Here is an 18,758-nt window from a genome sequence, read left to right as displayed (position 1 = left end):
TCTCTCTCTCCACAGTCACGTATTATGACATTTCATACCCTACCGGGTTGCGACCTTCAGCACCTCTCCCTTCTGTAGGGCCCACCAATAAGTTCCCTTGCAACTTTTTTGAGACTTCTTGTAAGACAAATGCTATCGGACAAGCGTGTGGTTCACACCATGACTTCAGTCTGAAGACAGGCAATGCACCAGCTCCCTGGAATAACTCAACGCCATCAAATAATCATGCTTCAAATGGCTCCCTGTTAAGACCCTCTCACAACCCCAGGTAATTTAAAATATATATTACTGTAACCAGTGCTTTCCTCCTCATGGATTAGCAAGAAAAAGTGTGAAGAAAAAAATGATTCTGATTTAAATTTCACCTGCAAAAAGAAAGAAAAAATTCTGCTGCATCTTTCAGAGGCTCGTCATATTTTAGAGGCATTTCCTTTTGTAGGAAAGAGCTGCTGTCAGCAAATTCATGTTGTTAAGGCGCACAAAATAAGATTTCAATCTCTCCACAAGGTGGCAGCATTTAAATGTTGAACAGCTCAGTCTTGTGCAAGTTTTACTCAGAAGTAAGTTACATTGTAAGGGACATGGGTGGCATTGTGGGTTAAACCACAGAGCCTAGGGCTTGCCGATCAGAAGGTCGGCAGTTCGAATCCCCACGACGGGGTGAGCTCCCGTTGTTCGGTCTCTGCTCCTGCCAACGTAGCAGTTTGAAAGTATGTCAAAGTGCAAGTAGATAAATAGGTATCGCCCTGGCGGGAAGGTAAACGGTGTTTCCGTGCACTGCTCTGGTTCGCCAGAAGCGGCTTAATCATGCTGGCCAAATGACCCGGAAGCTGTCTGCGGACAAACGCTGGGTCCCTTGGCCACTAAAGCGAGATGAGCACCACAACTCCAGAGTTGTCTGCAACTGGACCTAACAGTTAGGGGTCCCTTTACCTTTACCTAAGTTACATTGTGTTCAGTAGAATTTAGGATTGCATTTGTCACATGATCTTTCTTTGAAATATTGCATTAATATTTTAATCAATCGGTATCAGCCTTCATGTTCCTTCTAGTCTTTCCTTGGTATCTAAAAAGAGAAAGCACTCTGAGATGTTGGAGGACCCTCTAGAATTTCAAACATGGTCTGGCAATGTTGGACAAAGTAAGTGGAAGTGTATATTTTGTGGGTAGGGGTGGGGATCATCCTTCAGCACAGCTATGTCCACCTCCATACACCTGAGACTTTAAAGTACTGTAATATAATAGTGGGTTTGGAAGATGGAAAGCATGAAACTAAAAACACCCAGCCTTGAGCCAAGATCTGTCTATCTACCTATCAAACTGATCACTGACATTCCTGAGGGGCCTGTATGAGAAGGCTTGGACTTATTTCCTTAATTTTATTTTTTTGTTTGCTGTGTTCTGTGGGCTGGAGATCAGTGCAGCTCACATGTCCCATGTGTAACGCCAATGAATATACACATTTGCACCAGGTGGGGAGCTGTCATTGATCCAATGTGCCAATCAGCCCGCCCCCTGCCCCTGCACCACTGTTGTTTGAACAGAAAGATCTGGACACCTTGGATGGTATTCAGTTCAGTAGTTCTGCTAGTGCAAGCACTTTTGACTGTGCAGCAGAACTTCCCCTCCCTCTCCTCTCACCACAAATCCTGTGCACTCCCTAAATCTGCTCTGGAGCGTTGGGAGAAAACCCAGGACATCTTTTAAGAGTGTGTGGGGAGCACAGAGGGAAAGGAACTTCAGTTGTACAGCCAAAAGTGCTTGTTCTTGCATAATTGTTTAGGAGGGTGCTATCATCTTCTTTGGCCCCAAGATTCTGCACTTCTAATCCTGTAAACTGCTATCCAAGCACAACAAGCAAGAGATGGTACAAGAGCGTCTCTATGGCTCAAGGTGCCATCACCATCATTTATTGTTTATATGCCTCCCATCTGACTGGGTTAGCCCAGCCACTCTGGGTGGCTCACAGCAAAATATTAAAAACACAATAAAATATGAACCATTAAAAACTTCCCTGAGCAGGGCTGCCTTCAGGCATCTTCTAAAAGTCAAATAGTTTATCTGTTTGGCATTTGAAGGGAGGGCATTCCACAGGGCAGGCGCCGCTACCAAGAAGGCCCTCTACCTGGTTCCCTGTAGCTTCATGTCTCGTAGTGAGGGAACTGCCAGAAGGCCCTCAGACCTGGACAATGGGCTGGACAATGCGGGTGGAGACGCTCCCTTGGGTATACAGGGCCAAGGCATGCTTCTTCTAGCCTGACAGAATCCCAGAAACAACAATATGACAGCTCTGCTGATGGTCTGATCTCCTTCCAGTGACTCTAAAGGATTCTTCTCCTGACATACAAGAGTATGACAGTGGTGTGCAGAACGTAGTGTCTGTTGAAAAATCCTATCCGTCCCTTGCCTGGCAACCATATCGGATATCTCCCTGGAGCAGCCTGTTCAACCATAATTATGAAAAGCTGTAAGTGCTTATCACATTCCATCCTTTTTTCATTGTGATGCTCAGATTAGAAAGAAATAGACACCACAGGCTTCTCTTGAGGAAGAGACTGAATTGATGTTTGAACTACAAATTTAAATGGGTTTGATGATGATGATGATAAATTTATTCATACCCCACCCATCCGGCTGGGCTTCCGCAGCCACTCTGGGTGGCTCCCAACAGATTAAAAACAGAATAAAACAATGATTGGGTTCTTAGGTTGTAGGCTGCCTTGTCCCTAGTCAGAAAACAGTCTGTCTGGCTCCTACGGCTTCTGCTGGGTTTCAGACACTGGAGTTACCCCCAGCCCCACTTAAGAGATGTGAGAATTATACCTGGGACCTTGCAACACAGGAGGCATTCTTGGGGAGTGTGCACAGCTGGGGAGGGAAGGATTAAGGGGAACTAATGGGTGCTGGGTGTCCATGCCAGACACCCAGATGACATGAGGAAGGCCAAGCAGGTGGCTCACCCAGTGCACACCCAGTTAAACTGTTCAGCTTGACTGTGTGTCCACTGGGTGAGCCACCTTCAAGATGGCATTTCTAATTTCTGTCCTCATGTCTGACATGGACACCCTGCGTCCATTAGTTCCAGGCATTCAGCATGGAGGCTGCCTCTGAATATTGTTTGCTGGGGAGGAACAGATGAGGAAAGCTATTGCTGTCATGCTTTCTTGTGGACTTCCTAGAAGCATCTGCAGAAAGCAGGATGCTGGCCGAAATGAACCTCTGGTATGATCCAGCAATGCTGCTCTTCTTATTCTTTGAAAATAAGAGACATTTTTCACCTGAAACTGATTGGTAGCTTGAGCTGCATTTTTAGTATTGTGTAAATCAAGTAGATAAATAGGTACCGCTCTGGCGGGAAGGTAAACGCCGTTTCCGTGCGCTGCTCTGGTTCGCCAGAAGTGGCTTAGTCATGCTGGCCACATGACCCGGAAGCTGTACGCCGGCTCCCTCAGCCAATAAAGCGAGATGAGCGCAGCAACACCAGAGTCCTCTGCGACTGGACCTAACTGTGAGGGGTACCTACGTTTAAATCAGGGGTAATAAGCACCTGGGGGTTTGCTGGGGTCATGAAAACAAGGCACCATGGCATCTCTCTGATGCTCTTGCATCTTGTTAGAAATCAAGTGACTGTCAATGTACTTATGGTTAAGTGTTACTGCTTAAAACTTAATATAGTCTTACTTTATGAATACATTTTTTTACTTCTTGGAAATGTGCAGTAGTCCAAAGTCTTTCATATCTATGAATGCCTTATTTTATTTCTTGGAAATGCACAATTGTTAGAACCATTTCTTGCTTTATCATCTTTTTAGAAGTAGTCCCATAATATGAACAGGGATATGAGACTGGGCTGGGGTGGAGGTGTCCGCAATACAAAAGAGAAGTAGTGAATATCTTCTCAGTCTATATATTTTTTTGTCTTCGTTGTCCAAAACCGGGCATATCTATTCTTTCACCAGCAGGGTAATATTGGGACTACCAAATGTTTACTTTCCAATGTAGAAGAAACATTTAAAAATGCAGATAAAGCCTGATTTTCAGGCATTTGTATCTTTGAAACTTGATATCCTCTTTATTACATGCTTTACAAATCCAGAAGTGAGTGGACATTATTTATGAGCCAGTTCTCTTCTCTGCCATAGATTAAAATCTCATGAAGAAAGTGACAGGTCTCAAAAGGGACCATTTGCTCTTTCTTCACCATCCCGAGAGACCATAAAGTTGAAATAAATCTTTTGCAAAAGTCTATACATTTTAACCTCTAATGGCCAAGTGAAAGGAGGAATCCCAAAGAGCCACCTTTCATTTGCTGGGAGGAAAGTGGGTTTCCACAGTACCATGTGACAAGGGATCATTGTTCAGCCTTCCTTTAATGAACAAAGTGACTCTATATAATGGAGACTTTGAGTCTTGGGCTGTAGCTTTCAAGTGATGTATTACAGAGATGCAGACAGAGAGGCACAATTGTCCTAGATAGCTAATTCACTGCTTCTTTCCAAACGGCCTTTGAGACCTTTGCCCCATACACGATAGCAGAAAAGAAGGGTCTCACATTTGGTAGAAACCCACGTTTAAACAGCACATGATAGCAGCCATCCTCATAGTGACTCCGCATAGTGACCACCTCCCAATCCACATTGCACAGTATATTTATTAGGACCAAAACAAAATGTCACAAAATAAGATGTAGGTTTAATGCTCTCCAGAATTCTTCTTCAGGCTGGGATATGACACACAGCCGTGGACTGGGATGGAGGTTGGGGAGGGAAACAAATAAGCAAATGAGGGACAAAAATGGGCTTGATGCTGTTGCTGTCTCAAGATGGGAGATTGTAGACTTGGTTAGATTTGTCCCTGCTAGAGCCTGCTGCAAGTCTCAGGTTATGCCTATGATTTTAGGACAAAGAAGCAATTTGAAAACACCGGGGCATCAGTTTTCCAGATCTGTTGCTAGCATTAAGTGAAACAGACACGAGGAAGTAGAAAGAAACATACTTATATTAACTAAACTGGAGATCAGTTGAAGTGGGTGTTAATCTTCGTGAGACTACAAATGTAGGAAATTTTTTATTACCCAGAAAAATTCTACTGGATAATACTGCAGGAGGTTGAAACAATCTTCCATGTATTTTTTTACTGTCATTTACATCAGGGGGTTTGATGGCACACAAAATATCCTCAATCTTAAAGAGTATACTTAAAGAGTATCTTCCTTGAGGGTGCTACTACATTTATTAATGAGCAGCTGCAAAACATCAGCATGTCTCTTAGACCTGATGTGGCTGTTAGTTCTTAGCTAGGCATTTTTTAAAATAAATGGTTTTTTGCTGAGGTTGTGATTTTGCATTTCATATTTGTATTTTGACTTATTGCTTGGTTGACCGTCATAAATATCTGACTGGATGTTTTAAAATGAGGGTTACATGAGAAAAATGAGTAGCCTTTTCGCTCACCGCGTCAGAAAGGCATCGTGAGCAACAGTGTTCCTTTCTGCTTCCTGTCAGCCCTGGAAGGAGCCAATCACTCTCTTAAAAAGGAACTACTTGAGGTGTTTAGGTATCTCTGCCTATTTCCTGTACAGCATTAAAAGCCAATTTAAGAATCCATTATTACTTCAAAGATCTCCCTCCAAAAAGACATGAATAATTTGTTACTGGAGTATCCACATCTATGATATTGTCTGAGTGACGTAACTTGCTGAAATATTATTCCACTTACAGATTCCTCTTGTGTGTGTTTTTTTCCAGCCCAGATGTGGGATATTACATTGTTACAAACAAAGGATTTAATTTTTCAACAGCTGATAGCGCTTTTGTTTGTCAGAAGAAAAACCATTTCCAGATCACAGTCTACATTCGAGTGGTTGGACACCCAAAATTCATCAAAACCCATTTGGGGCTGAAGCCGGTAGAAACGTTTTACCTGAAAACTTTTGGTATTAAGGTAAGTGTGTTTCTTTCCTTCCTTCCTTCCTTCCTTCCTTCCTTCCTTCCTTCCTTTCTTTCTCATTTTCATTATTAATTTATTTCAGATACTTCTATGCTACCTTTTAGGGCAGGTATGGGGAAGCAAATACAGCCCTCCAAACCCTTGGGACTATTCCCAGGCCTTCCCCCACCACTTGCCCTGCTTCACACCTTCCTTGAATGTTTTTGTGTGGCTGGAATATGCCCTTGAACTCTGATCCTCCCTCTTTCTTGCCTGGATGGAGGTCAGGTATTTTCGCAGATAAGCTTAATGTACAGAAACCTTCTGGTATGTTTTAAAAAAGAGAGAGAGAGAAAGAAAGAGAGAGAGAGAGAGAGAGAGAGAGAGAGTCTTAAACCTCCTTTGCTTGTTATTTCGTATTTAGATGGAAGCTCCCAATCAAGTAATCATCATTGAGCAATCTCAACCTGATCGAAGCAAAAAACCTTTCTACCCTGTTCAGTAAGTAAAAACAAACATACAAACCACAAAACACCAAAACCCACCCATTATTATTATCATTAGTAGTAGTAGTAGTAGTTCCCCACCCATCTGACTGGGTTGCCCCAGCCACTCTTAGATGCTTCCAACAAATATAAAGGCATAATAAAACACTGTACTTAACAAGTAAGTATATGTATCCATTCAGTTATTCATTGGACATATCCCACTCTATTCAGAAATATCACAGTGGCTCCTTTCGATTTCCAGTCTAGGCACCTATCCATTCCAGACCCCCACCCACCCAGCCACCCCTGCCTAAAAAGGGCAGGTAAAGCAGAAAACTGCTCAGACCCATGCTTTCTCGGCATGGCACAAGGGCATGTGTGAACATCCTAACTATTCATTTGCTAAAGTCACTAAACTGTTTAAGCTGTGCACTCTTGAGTCAGAAAAGGTAAAGGTAAAGGACCCCTGGATGGTTTAGTCTAGTCAAAGGTAACTTTGGGGTTGTGGAGCTCATCTCGCTTTCAGACCGAGGGAGCAGGCGTTTGTCCACAGACACCTTTCTGCGTTATGTGGCACAACAGAACATCATGATGGAAACCAGAGTGCACGGAAACACTGTTTACCTTCCCGCTGCAGCAGTACCTATTATCTCCTTGCACTGAGAGCTCACCCTGTTGTGTGGATTCGAACCGCCAACCTTCCGATCAGCAAGCCCAAGAGGCTCAGTGGTTTAAACCACAGCACCACCCATGTACACACAGGATCTAAATATTCTTAAATTTAGCATCTTCAGGTGCTGCCTGTCTGTATTTGTCAATAATCCATGGATCGTGGCAGTACTACCTTTAGGATTAGGAAGTGTGAGTATCAATGAGCTCCATCCTTTCACTTTTCCATAGCACAACTTTCCTTAGGACAACTTCCTCCCTGTGGGTAGGCTGAGATCCTGCATGCGTAGCCTGGGGACCAAATTAGATGTGACATCATTCACCACAATTAGTAACTGCATAAGTGATTTTTTAAAAAGTGAATTGTATTGGTGTTCCTCAGGCCCAATCTGGGTTGGGACTTCAGTGGGCATTGAAGACCCCCTTCCACCATTGCAATCTGCCAGGGTCCAAACTGGGCCCACCAGACCCACTGTTTACTTTAGCAAGCCATTCATGCAATTGCTAATCTTGGGAATGCTATCATGTCTAGTTGGGCTCTTTTGCAGTTGATACTTGTTGGGCAGCTCCAGTCCTGTTTCCATGTTCCTCTGCCTACATCATTGTTTTGCTGATGAGAAGGCCAAAGACATATCTTTTTCCTGGGAGGTGTTATGTATTCAGTGGTCTGTGTTTGTCTGAGCTTGAGTCTGGACTAAGGATTCTGAGCTCCTGTGTTTTGATTCGATACATGATGCCCAATCACAAAACATTTCAGGATTTGGGCCTCTGCCATTGGCCCTTGAACTCTGAGTCATTATTTGCAGCTTGGAAGTTGTCAATCATGCTTTGTGTGGGAGTGGCCCAGGCTTTCAGGAATGTATATAAGCAGCTGCTTTGCCCCTGTTTCCCAGTTACGTAGTTAAATAAAGGTTCTTGCTGTTATCACTGCGTCTGGCATCATGGGAACCCACCTACACTTCAGGAGTATTTGAGGTGAGGGATATATCATTTGGGAGATGGAAAGCACCAGGGAAGGAATCCAAAACTGTTGAGATCTGGGGGCATCTAGCTGTAAGAAGATTCAGCAGAGCTTTAGCCAAAAATGAGTCTTCACAAATTGTCTTGCCAATTATCTGTCAATAATCTGGTGATACCACGCAATATACATCTTTTCACCAATGTAAATAGGTGAATACTTGAGAGAGGCAGTGTAAATTGGGGTGTGGGAAGTGGGGAGCAAAGTCACCTATTATCACTGCCACCTCAAATTAGGGGTTTCTCTCTTTGAAGTGCATGTGTGTTACAAGTTATTTTAAAAAATTCTGTGCACTACATAGATGGCGAATGCTCACCTCTGTTAAGGACTGAGAGTTTAACTTATTAGGCACCTTGTGGAAAATTTGCTGTGAATTAACAGTTAAACTGAAATCTGTGTGCTCTCCCCTTTTGTGCTATAGAGTTGATCTGCCAGGAGACCAGGTGACCAAAGTAACCTTGGCACGATTGCACTTTAGTGAAACAACAGCCAATAATATGAGGAAGAAAGGAAAACCTAACCCTGACCAAAGGTATTGCATTTGACAGCAAGCATTTCACACATTTCACCATGTGATTATGCTTTAAGGCTCATTACTCTTCAGCTCCTCTGTTATCTTACTTCTTTTTCTGGTCCATGAAAATCTCTCATATAGATTTGTGTGTGTGTATATACACACACATCTCATGGCTTATTAAAATCTATGGGAAAAGTGTGACGTAATTTGCAAGCACCACTGAACTCAGTGAAACTTACTTCTCAGAAGTCCCATTCAATGCAGAAGGGTTTACGCCCAGGTAAGCCTTTGCACATGTAGTCCCACTGTTCAGAACAATGAATATCTATTGTCTAATTAATGTATACGGCATGTGCAGCCTTACAGCACAATCCTAAACATGTCTACTTAAAGCAAATTCCATTGAAATAATGGGCCTTACTCTGAGGTAAGTGGGTTTAGGATTGCAACCTTAGTGTATGTATTGTTATAAGTTTGTGGGGTGCCTGGTGTCTCCTTCTAATCCTGGACCCCACTTCTAATTCCAGGGTGCCTGAATTTAGCATGTTAAAATATAAGTCATGTTAAAACATGAGCCAGGCTGGCTTCCTGATGAAGTCATTGCCTGGAGAGAAGAACCATTAAAATAGCACAAAGAAGGCCATTAGCAGAGACTCTCTGGCCCTGGTGGCAAATGGTGAAAGCCCCTCTCGGAGGTGAGAGATAATTAACAGAGACAAAAGGCCAGAGTTTCAGGAAGGTGGGAGGCAGAATGCAGTGGAAAAAGAGGTAAGCAAACAGGAAAAGGTGTCAGTTTTGCAAGCTGGACGGGGAGGAGCACGAGGTCGGCTATCTGTTTCATGCTGCAGAGAAGGTCAGACACAATGTTTGGGGATCTCTTGGAATCTGAGGCTACAGCAGCAGAAGGACAAGACCCTTTTGGGATATGAATGCTCTGCACTCTCACTATCTAGGCTCAGGTTGTTGTTGTTTAGTCATTTAGTCGTGTCTGACTCTTCGTGACCCCATGGACCAGAGCACGCCAGGAACTCCTGTCTTCCACTGACTGGGTTGTACATATGTGTAAATAAACCATATATCATAAAGACATCGCAATCTCTGTTGTGCCTCATTGTCCAAACACAGACCCTGGTAAGGACACAAGACCCTGGAATCTCACACTGCTCAGAGATTGGGGTGGTGTGTCACAGTATGTTTACTCAAAAGTAAATCCCAGCTTCAGGTGTGGGATCCCCTGGGGGCTGGGCAGCGAGAGAGAGAGAGAGAGAGAGAGAGAGAGAGAGAGACTTTGTCAGGCAAGCTCTTAAGCATGTCTGCTCAGAAGTAAGTGCTATTGACTCAATAGCACTGACTTTCAGATAAGTGGGTTTCGGCTTGCAACCTTACTCAAAGGGAAATCGCAACTTTGGTGTGGTTTGGACAGCATTAGCATCCTTGTAATGTAAGTCTTGGACAGAGTACAGGAAGCTTCTCTGTTTTTGAGGCGCACACCCCTTTGTTTCCGGAGTTCTTGGCCATGTCTGTGATTTTTTTAATGCCTGAAATGATTTTCTAATTTAAAAAACAACAACATTCTATTTAGGTACTTCATGTTAGTTGCTGGGTTGTACGCCGTCAGTCAAGACCAGCCTTATTTGGTGGCTGCCCATGTTTCGGAAAGGATCATTGTCAGGGTAGGTCCAGTGCCGGATACGGCCCTCAGTGTTTTGTTACTGCTCTTCACCTCAGCTGCGCAGTATTACTATTGAGATTTATGGGGTGGCTTTGCTGCTGCAGTAATGGTTTCGCACTCTTTGCCCCACCTCTTCCTCCCTTCCCCCATCTTTGTGCTTGCAGTGGGAAGCATGTTTTATCTTCCATTTTATTCCTGTGAAAGTTGGGATGCTAAAAAGTCCTTGCAATTACAAGGGGCTGCCAAGTGGATCCAGCCCTTGGAACTGGAATGGTCTCATAGCCTGGGCTAACTCACATGATGTTTGTGAGAATAAAAGCGGGATAACCCGTGTTTACTATTTCGATCACCACGAAAGCGTGGGTTGCAAATGTTCATTCAAAAGTTGGCATTTTTAAAAAGTATTTATAAAAATATATATATCGCTGCATTCTAGAAATACATCACATCGGTTTGCAACTATATAAAACCATGCAGTAAAATCATTTTTTTAAAAATTAAAAACAAACTAAAAGCAAAATAGTTAAAAACAAGCATCCAAAAATTCCATGACTGCCATGTAAACAAAAGCCCTTTTCAGGCCTTCTTGGTTTGCATCCAAGGAGAGGCACAAGACCACATATCTCAGCCTGACCCCTTTACCAACCCACCACAACCTTCCTGCATTGATTGGGATGGACTGAGAGGGAATGCTAACTGCACACAGCTGATCTCGGTTCCATCCCCCATCTCCAGACTATGCCACTCAGTGTGGGAAGGTCAGGGTGGAGGGGGCTGGGGTGTCATGCGGAGTCCTGCCACCCCAGATACAAATTAAGAATGCCTGAAGAGGAATAAAATCTTAATAAGATCTCGTGCATCTGAAATCTCTGCTTAACTTGGTATGTGCAGCAAAGGCCCGTAAGAGAGAAGCTCTGCTCCGCTTTTCCTGCAATACTGGGAAAACTCAGCCATCTACTCACCGAGTTGTGGTTAACAGGCATATCAGATCATGCTCTAATTGTGAGGTGCTTGGCTCCACATACTTACAGATGGCAGAGAACGGTTAAAAAGAAAGAAAGCTTCCCCCGGTGCTGTTTTGCTTGGATACAAATGGGAATCCTTGAATTCCATACTGACTGACTGATCTTTTTTAAAATAAACACTAATAAATCACTAAAATCTCAGCATCGTCGTATTTTGAACACCTGCCCTAATTTTGCATTCTCATTCCACTTCCCTGAATGGTAAGATGTTCCAGTGAAATGTTATAGTGTTTACAGCACAATCCTAGGCATGTCTACTCAAAATTACATCCGGCTGAGTTGAGTGAAATTTATTGCCAGGTGACAGAGCAATCCAAACAACAGGAAGAGGGCATAATTTAGGCCAGTGTAATTTATGCTCTTACCCTTGTTCCAAGCTTCCTTCAGGACCCTCTGGCAAGGGGCTATTGCTGGCTGAAACAGCATGGAGGGTGGACCTGAGTTTTTAGGACATGACTGAGCTGAACAGGGTTTGGAATAGGTGCAAGCCTCTTCTCATACCTTCCGGTACACCAAAGACAAAAACCAGGACGCCATCTTCTGGGATGCCATCTTTTTCTTGTGAAAGGATGGCGGCCATTTTGGACGCCATGACCTTGTGCAATTTCACACTGCGATTATCCCCGCTGAAAGTGCTTTTTTGGGCACGGCGCCCAAAGACGTGCGTTTGGGGGAGCTGCACAATATTGTGGCCTGGTAAAGCTGCTTTTTAAAGGGGAAAATTGCCTGAGATCATGGCACCCAAAATGGCCACCATCCTCTTCAGAGGAAAAAATGGGACGTCCCAGGTTTTTTGGGACACTTGCCCTGTCCTGTCCTGCTCAGGCCATGCCCCAGAACACCCCTTTGGGGGATTTATGCCATTGCAGATTCTCTTCTTGTTATCTAGCCAGATTTGTCTAATATCAGTTGTGCACTTTTGAAAGTCACTTTGCTTTAGTAGATGCTCCCAATCCCATCCTCCATCCTGCCCCCCTTCCCTCTCTGATAAGATTCAGTGAGGTGATTTTGGACCAGATGTTTGCTTCAGGTCTTCCCTTCCTTGCCCCCTGTTGCATCTTTAAAGTATTTCAACACACACCGACTCCTTTTGGGTGAGGTTGTCTTTACTCAGCTGTTAATTTTGCTGTGTCACAAAGAAGCATGAGGGTGCATTTCTCTGGAAGGATTTTGCGTGGTACTAATTTCCCCCCCTTAGAAAACGAGTTCTGTGTTTGTACGCTACTGACCTGAAAATGTTTTCAGGCCTCTAACCCTGGACAGTTTGAGAATGACAGCGATACGCTCTGGCAGCGAGGACATGTTCCTGAAACCGCCGTTTGCCACGGTCGAGTGGGAATTAACACAGATGCACCAGATGAAGCCCTGGTTGTCTGTGGAAACATGAAAGTTATGGGAGCAGTCATGCATCCATCTGACAGGCGAGCCAAACAGAATATCCAGGAGGTGAGCAAGACAGGGAAGTAATTTCCCAACACAGCAGCGCATGTTCTCATGGAGACGGTGACTGAGAGGCAGGCATTGCGTTGCGAAGTAACCAGATGTTTCATAGCTTTTGCTCATACCTTAAAAAACTAGCAGTGTGCTAGAAGGGATGGGAGGAAGGAAAAAATAAGAAGGTGCCTTATACGGCATAAAAGTATTTTGTCCATCTAGGCCAGTATTGCCAACTCAGGCTGGCAGCAGTTATATGGGGAAGGGGTTGCCCCCATCATTTCCATTAAGTGGGAAGTGAGGAACATAAGAAGCTGCCTTATACGGAGTCAGACTATTGGTCCATCTCATTCATTATTGTCTACACTGACTGGCAGCGACTCTCCAGGGTTTAAGGCAGGAATCTCCCCCAGCCCACCTGGAGATGTTGGTCGTTGAACTTGGGAGTTTATATTATGATTATGATTATGATTATGATTATGATTATGATTATGATTATGATTATGATTATTTATTTATTTATACCCCGCCCATCTGGCTGAGTTTCCCCAGCTACTCTGGGCATCTCCCAATCAAGTGTTAAAAACAGTACAGCGTTTTTACAGCGTCCTAAACAGGGCTGCCTTCAGATGTCTTTTAAAGACAGGATAGCTGCTGATTTCCTTCACCTCTGAAGGGAGGGCGTTCCACAGGGCGGGTGCCACTACTGAGAAGGCCCTCTGTCTGGTTCCCTGTAACCTCACTTCTCGCAATGAGGGAACCGCTAGAAGGCCCTCAGCACTGGATCTCAGTGTCCGGGCTGAACGATGGGGGTGGAGACGCTCCTTCAGGTATACAGGACTGAGGCCGTTTAGGGCTTTAAAGTTTCTGCATGCGACAGATGCTCTACCATCTTTTCTCATCTTGAGCCTTTTAACGGGAGGTGATACTAGGTGACAGCTAACAAAAAGTACAAAATTCACTAATTTATATTTAAATTATGTCTCAGTCGTCCTTCTTTGTGGTCACATCCACACCATTCATTTAAAACATATAGTTCCCCCACATATATTTTTAAAGGAACCTATCCTGACTATGTTTTGAAGTCTGTACAGTCGTACCTTGGCTCTCGAACGGAATCCATTCCAGAAGTCCATTTGACTTCCAAAAACGTTAGAAATCTAAGGTGCGGCTTCCGATTGGCTGCAGGAGCTTCCTGCACTCACTTGGAAACCACATTGGACGTTCGGCTTCCAAAAAATGTTTGCAAACCAGAACACTCACTTCTGGGTTTGCGGCATTTGGGAGCCGAAACATTTGAGTCACCAAGCGTTTGAGAACCAAGGTAAGACTGTATCTGGGTTGCATCCAGTGGTGGTTTTGCGCTAGTGGAAAGCACTTCCGTACTTGTACAAAACAGGGCGCCCAATTTTCAACAACCTGCCCTATCAGTTTCAGCCCCCTGTGATCCTCAGAAAGCTACTCCTGAGGGTTGAGAAAGCCTCTGGGATGGTGTGGGATTATTTCAGTAGGTAAGCTGAAATTGGCAAAAATGGGGTGCCCCACCTTGTGGAAACCCTCTCCCTAGGGCTTTCCCCCCCCCCAGGTGGGTGCCATTGCCATTATAAGAGAGCGAGGAAGGTGTTCGTGGTGAGTTCCTGCACATCTTTTTCTAGATAAATAGCACTGCCTCTCCCTTTGCCTCAAAATACGAATTGGAATATGGGGGCATTAAAACTGCTTAATAACAACTAGGCATATTAACTGCGGCCACCTCAGACTTCAAAAGCACGTGCACATGAAAGCCCTTTGACATGACTTGACTGTGTTAAATATTTTAACACGCTAAGCCTTGTCTTTGGTCAATTAGGTTGATACGCATGAGCAGCTGAGAAGAATAGCACAGATGCGGCTGGTTGAATATGACTACAAGCCCGAGTTTGCATCTGTTATGGGGATTAACCAGATCCATGAAACAGGTACTCCATCAAATCATCTGTTGTTTTCAGGTCTTCAGGCATAATAATCTTGAATACACCCCAGCATCGTCTTCCTTTATAATGTTGCAATGTTTGCCTTGGCAGTCAAGCGTAACGCAGTAATCCAATTAATGAATGTATCAATTGCATTGCATTGTGTTTTTTAGACTGCCCTTCAATCACATCCCCAGGGCAATGGGCAAAAGAACAAAACACCTAAAATGCAAATGCGAACACAACAGCAAACCTTTACACAAGACCCCAAGTTCAGAAAAGTGTCTGGAAAGTTGGGGAAAATAAAAAGGGGCTTGCCTAGCACAGGAAACACCTCATAGTAGGTACCTGGGTCAACCTCTTTAGAGAGGGTGCTCCAAAATTGGGGTGCCTCTGTCTTCTAGTAAATAGTAAGGTACAAAATGTGCAGGTGGGCCAAGGGTCTGAACTGGGAGGAATAGACCCCTGGGTTATATTAGGGACTACATACAGGCATTGCACCTAGACAAGGGAATCTGCAACAAAATATTGCAGTGTAGAATGCTACTGTTTGCAATTCAAATCAATAAGCCATGTCCTTTTTTCAGGATACTCCATTCCATTTGGAGGGAGGTCCTCCCTGTTTTCCATAGCAGTCAGTAATCCATTGTTTATTAATATTTACAGTACTTAAGAATAAAATAAATCTTATAGCTTGTAGGTAAAGCAACAAGGAGTGCTTACAGAAGGGACCCCCTGTGAGAAATGTTCTACTTTCGATTGCACCCCTTCTCTTATTTTTTTGTGTGAGCAGGAGTAATTGCCCAGGAAGTTCAGGAACTTCTGCCAAGAGCTGTGAGAGACACTGGAGACTTAACATGTGAAAATGGAGAAAAGGTGGATCATTTCCTCATGGTTGATAAGGTAATTCTGTTTTCCTACAGTGCAGTAAACCATCTTGCTTTGAAAAAGAGAAGTTGTAAGTTCACTGTAATTAGTGTTCACGATTAGTCACATCGTTTTTGAGATTCAGCTTCTAGAGAAGTAATAGTCTACTCTTTGATGGCTCTGTGTTTTAATACAGCAGTGATTAGAAACAGGTGTCCCATCCAAGCAGGGAAAGGGAGAGGGCAACTTCAGAATGTTGAACTGGGGAGACCCAGGGTCAAATCCCAACTCGGCCTTGTAGTGCACAAGAAGATCTTAGGTCAGGCACACTCTATTGACTTGGCCTACCTCAAAGGATTGTGGTGAAGATAAAATGGGGGTGGGGGTGGGGAGAGAGAGATTCGTGTACACCACTTTGAGCTTCCTGGAGGAAAAGCAGAATATACACTGGAAATAAATGTTGTTGTTTAGTCGTTTAGTCGTGTCCAACTCTTCGTGACCCCATGGACCAGAGCACGCCTGGCACTCCTGTCTTCCACTGCCTCCCACAGTTTGGTCAAACTCATGTTCGTAGCTTCGAGAACACTGTCCAACCATCTCATCCTCTGTCATCCCCTTCTCCTTGTGCCCTCAATCTTAGCCAACATCAGGGTCTTTTCCAGGGAGTCTTCTCTTCTCATGAGGTGGCCAAAGTACTGGAGCCTCAGCTTCAAGATCTGTCCTTACAGTGAGCACTCAGGGCTGGTTTCCTTCAAAATGGATAGGTTTGATCTTCTTGCAGTCATGGGACTCTCAAGAGTCTCCTCCAGCACCATAATTCAAAAGCATCAATTCTTCGGCGATCAGCCTTCTTTATGGTCCAGCTCTCACTTCCATACATCACTACTGGGAAAACCATAGCTTTAACTATACGAACCTTTGTCGGCAAGGTGATGTCTCTGCTTTTTAATAAATAAATTTTGGAAATAAATAAAGTAGTAATAATGAGCTATTCCTTCCCTTCAGTTGGATCTCCCTTTGGCCAACTAGTGTTATGGCAATGTTCCCAGCTGAATTAACTTCCAAGACTCTCGGTCCTGTACCATTGGCATGAAATGGGACCAAGGGCAAACTTGAATTAAATGCTAGGCCTCATCATTTGGATCTTTCAGATACCTTCTTCAGGCTGCTCAAGATAAAGTAGACCTGTATTACTGGGTCCTGATGGGAGAAGAGCATTTTCACAAAGGGGAATAGGTTAACCATACTTGCATCCGTTCAGAAAAAATGTGCCGAATTTGATTGTTTCTGAAAATATTAATACTATATACCTGGGGTTGCCAATGTGGTGCCCTACAGATTCTGGACTCCAGCTTCCATCAGCCTCAGTCAGCAAGGCCAATGGTCAGGGATGATGGGAGTTGTAGTCCAACAACAGGGCATTACATTGGGTACCCCATACTAATAGTGATGTAAATTATCTGAGTGCCAGTCCTTATGTTGCCAAAAGAGCACTATCCACCTCCACAAAAGAGCAGGCATCAGCAGCCTGGAGGGGTGTACAAAAGAAGAGGAATGGTCTACACTGCAACTTTTTGTTTTAGCAGCCCCCTCCCCTCTTGTGGATTTCACTATGAACTTGCACAGTTTCACTTAAATGGCTGCAAGCTCCGGCACTCTGCGGGACCTTGTGACTTAATAAAACTCCAGTCTGTCTCCCTCTCCTCATACAAACTATACTTTTGTGGAGATCTGGGCATGACCGGTTGGGAAGGCATCAGATTCATATCTCCTGTGCAAGGGGACAAGAGGACCATGTCATCAATGTAATGGCTTCAAGACCATGAGTGTTTTGAAGATACCCTTCAGCGAACCAATTGTGGAATGTCTTGTCTCTGTTGATTGTGTGGGCTTTCCCAACTGTGTAGGTTTTGTTTACGCTACATATCATATGCGGCAGTACAATTTGGGCACCATAAAAAAACCCCAGACCATCTCTGTGCGGCGTTTACAATGGTGTTTTGTATGGCTTAAATGTACTGTGGCAGCTTAATAACATATGGAACAATAACTGCTTTATTCAAAGGCTGAATGGCAGCTTTCAATTCGCACGTTATAGTGTGGGAAAGCAGTTTGCCGCAATACAGCGATATAAATAGTATAGCATCCTGGGGGCCTTGCGTAGACAACTTCCCTCAACCATAGGAGTGGCTGCACCTCTGTACAGAAATGTGTGTGTTTGTGTGATGTGTAAGAAAAATGGGAATGAAAGGGCAGCTTGCCCGAGGCATCACAACCCTGCAAATATCTAGGAAGAAAGCCAGGATCCTGAGGGACCATTCTTATGTCATGTGTGAGCTGCTTTCACACTCGCGTGGTTGCATTTGTGAAGAAGAATGATGTGGCTTGAGCCAATGGTGTGGCTCCTTCTAGGGAAGCTTGAGAAATCCAGTCTTTGTGAATTCTGATATGACCATCAAAGATTGGACCAGGGACCTTCCATGTGCACCGTAAGTGCTAAGTGCTTAGGGCTGCGCTGTACATCACACCGGAGAGAGACACACCTGCTGCTGCTGATCCCAAGTACCTAGTATGCTACCCCTTAACCCATTTCAGCTGTTGTGGGGTTAGGAGGAACTGGCGCTTTGAACTCTTTCCTCCAGAAATTAGCCTACCTGTGACTACTCTGAGAATGTATGCACACAGAAAGTACAAGGCTTTAAGGACTGTGAAGATGAGGTGAGCTGTGGAGGAGAACCCCACTCACACCAACCCATACATGATGTCGTGGAGGCATCAGCCCAGGCTTTGTACCATGGAAGGCGCTCATGGTGGAGAGGACCTCCAGGAGACACACACTGTTACCAGCTGCAAAGCCGAAGAGGTGCCTATGCTTAGTGACCTCACCCCAGCCAGGCAAATGCATAGATTGGAAGGCCAATGACTTGGTGCACTTCCTAAATATTCCAAGGCAGTTCTCAGCTCAAGAGATGTATCGAAAGATTTCTCAAGTGCTTATTTTCAGAGAAACAACTACATCTTTAAATGCATCTTGAAGAGCCAGCATGATATAGTAGCGCAGTGTGTTGGGCCACTTATGAAGTTTGCCGTGTGGCCTTGGGCTCCAGTCATGCTCTCACAGCCTACCTACCCCACAGGTTTGTTGTGGGGATAAAATGGAGAGAAGGGGACCTTGTATGCAAACTTGA

The 18,758-nt window shown here is 44.2% G+C and overlaps 1 protein-coding gene across 3 annotated transcripts in view; it reads left to right on the top strand.

The window, feature by feature from the left end:
• MYRFL (myelin regulatory factor like) overlaps positions 1–18,758 on the top strand; it is a 35,427-nt gene that overhangs the window by 4,228 nt on the left and 12,441 nt on the right. For 2 of the 3 annotated variants that reach the window (XM_080972002.1, XM_080972004.1), the window contains exons 4-13: positions 16–268; positions 1,053–1,141; positions 2,317–2,467; positions 5,748–5,943; positions 6,353–6,429; positions 8,525–8,635; positions 10,203–10,293; positions 12,563–12,763; positions 14,601–14,709; positions 15,497–15,606. In XM_080972002.1, the coding sequence (XP_080828128.1) occupies positions 16–268; positions 1,053–1,141; positions 2,317–2,467; positions 5,748–5,943; positions 6,353–6,429; positions 8,525–8,635; positions 10,203–10,293; positions 12,563–12,763; positions 14,601–14,709; positions 15,497–15,606 (1,388 nt within the window). The remainder of the gene's footprint in view (positions 1–15; positions 269–1,052; positions 1,142–2,316; positions 2,468–5,747; positions 5,944–6,352; positions 6,430–8,524; positions 8,636–10,202; positions 10,294–12,562; positions 12,764–14,600; positions 14,710–15,496; positions 15,607–18,758) is intronic. The other variant, XM_080972003.1, reaches the window with a different exon arrangement.

The sequence above is a fragment of the Podarcis pityusensis genome (assembly GCF_964106645.2).
Source record: "Podarcis pityusensis genome assembly, chromosome: 10".
NCBI lineage: Eukaryota > Metazoa > Chordata > Lepidosauria > Squamata > Lacertidae > Podarcis > Podarcis pityusensis.
Note: the sequence above shows the minus strand (reverse complement) of the source record. Positions and strands in the feature narration are given on the sequence as shown.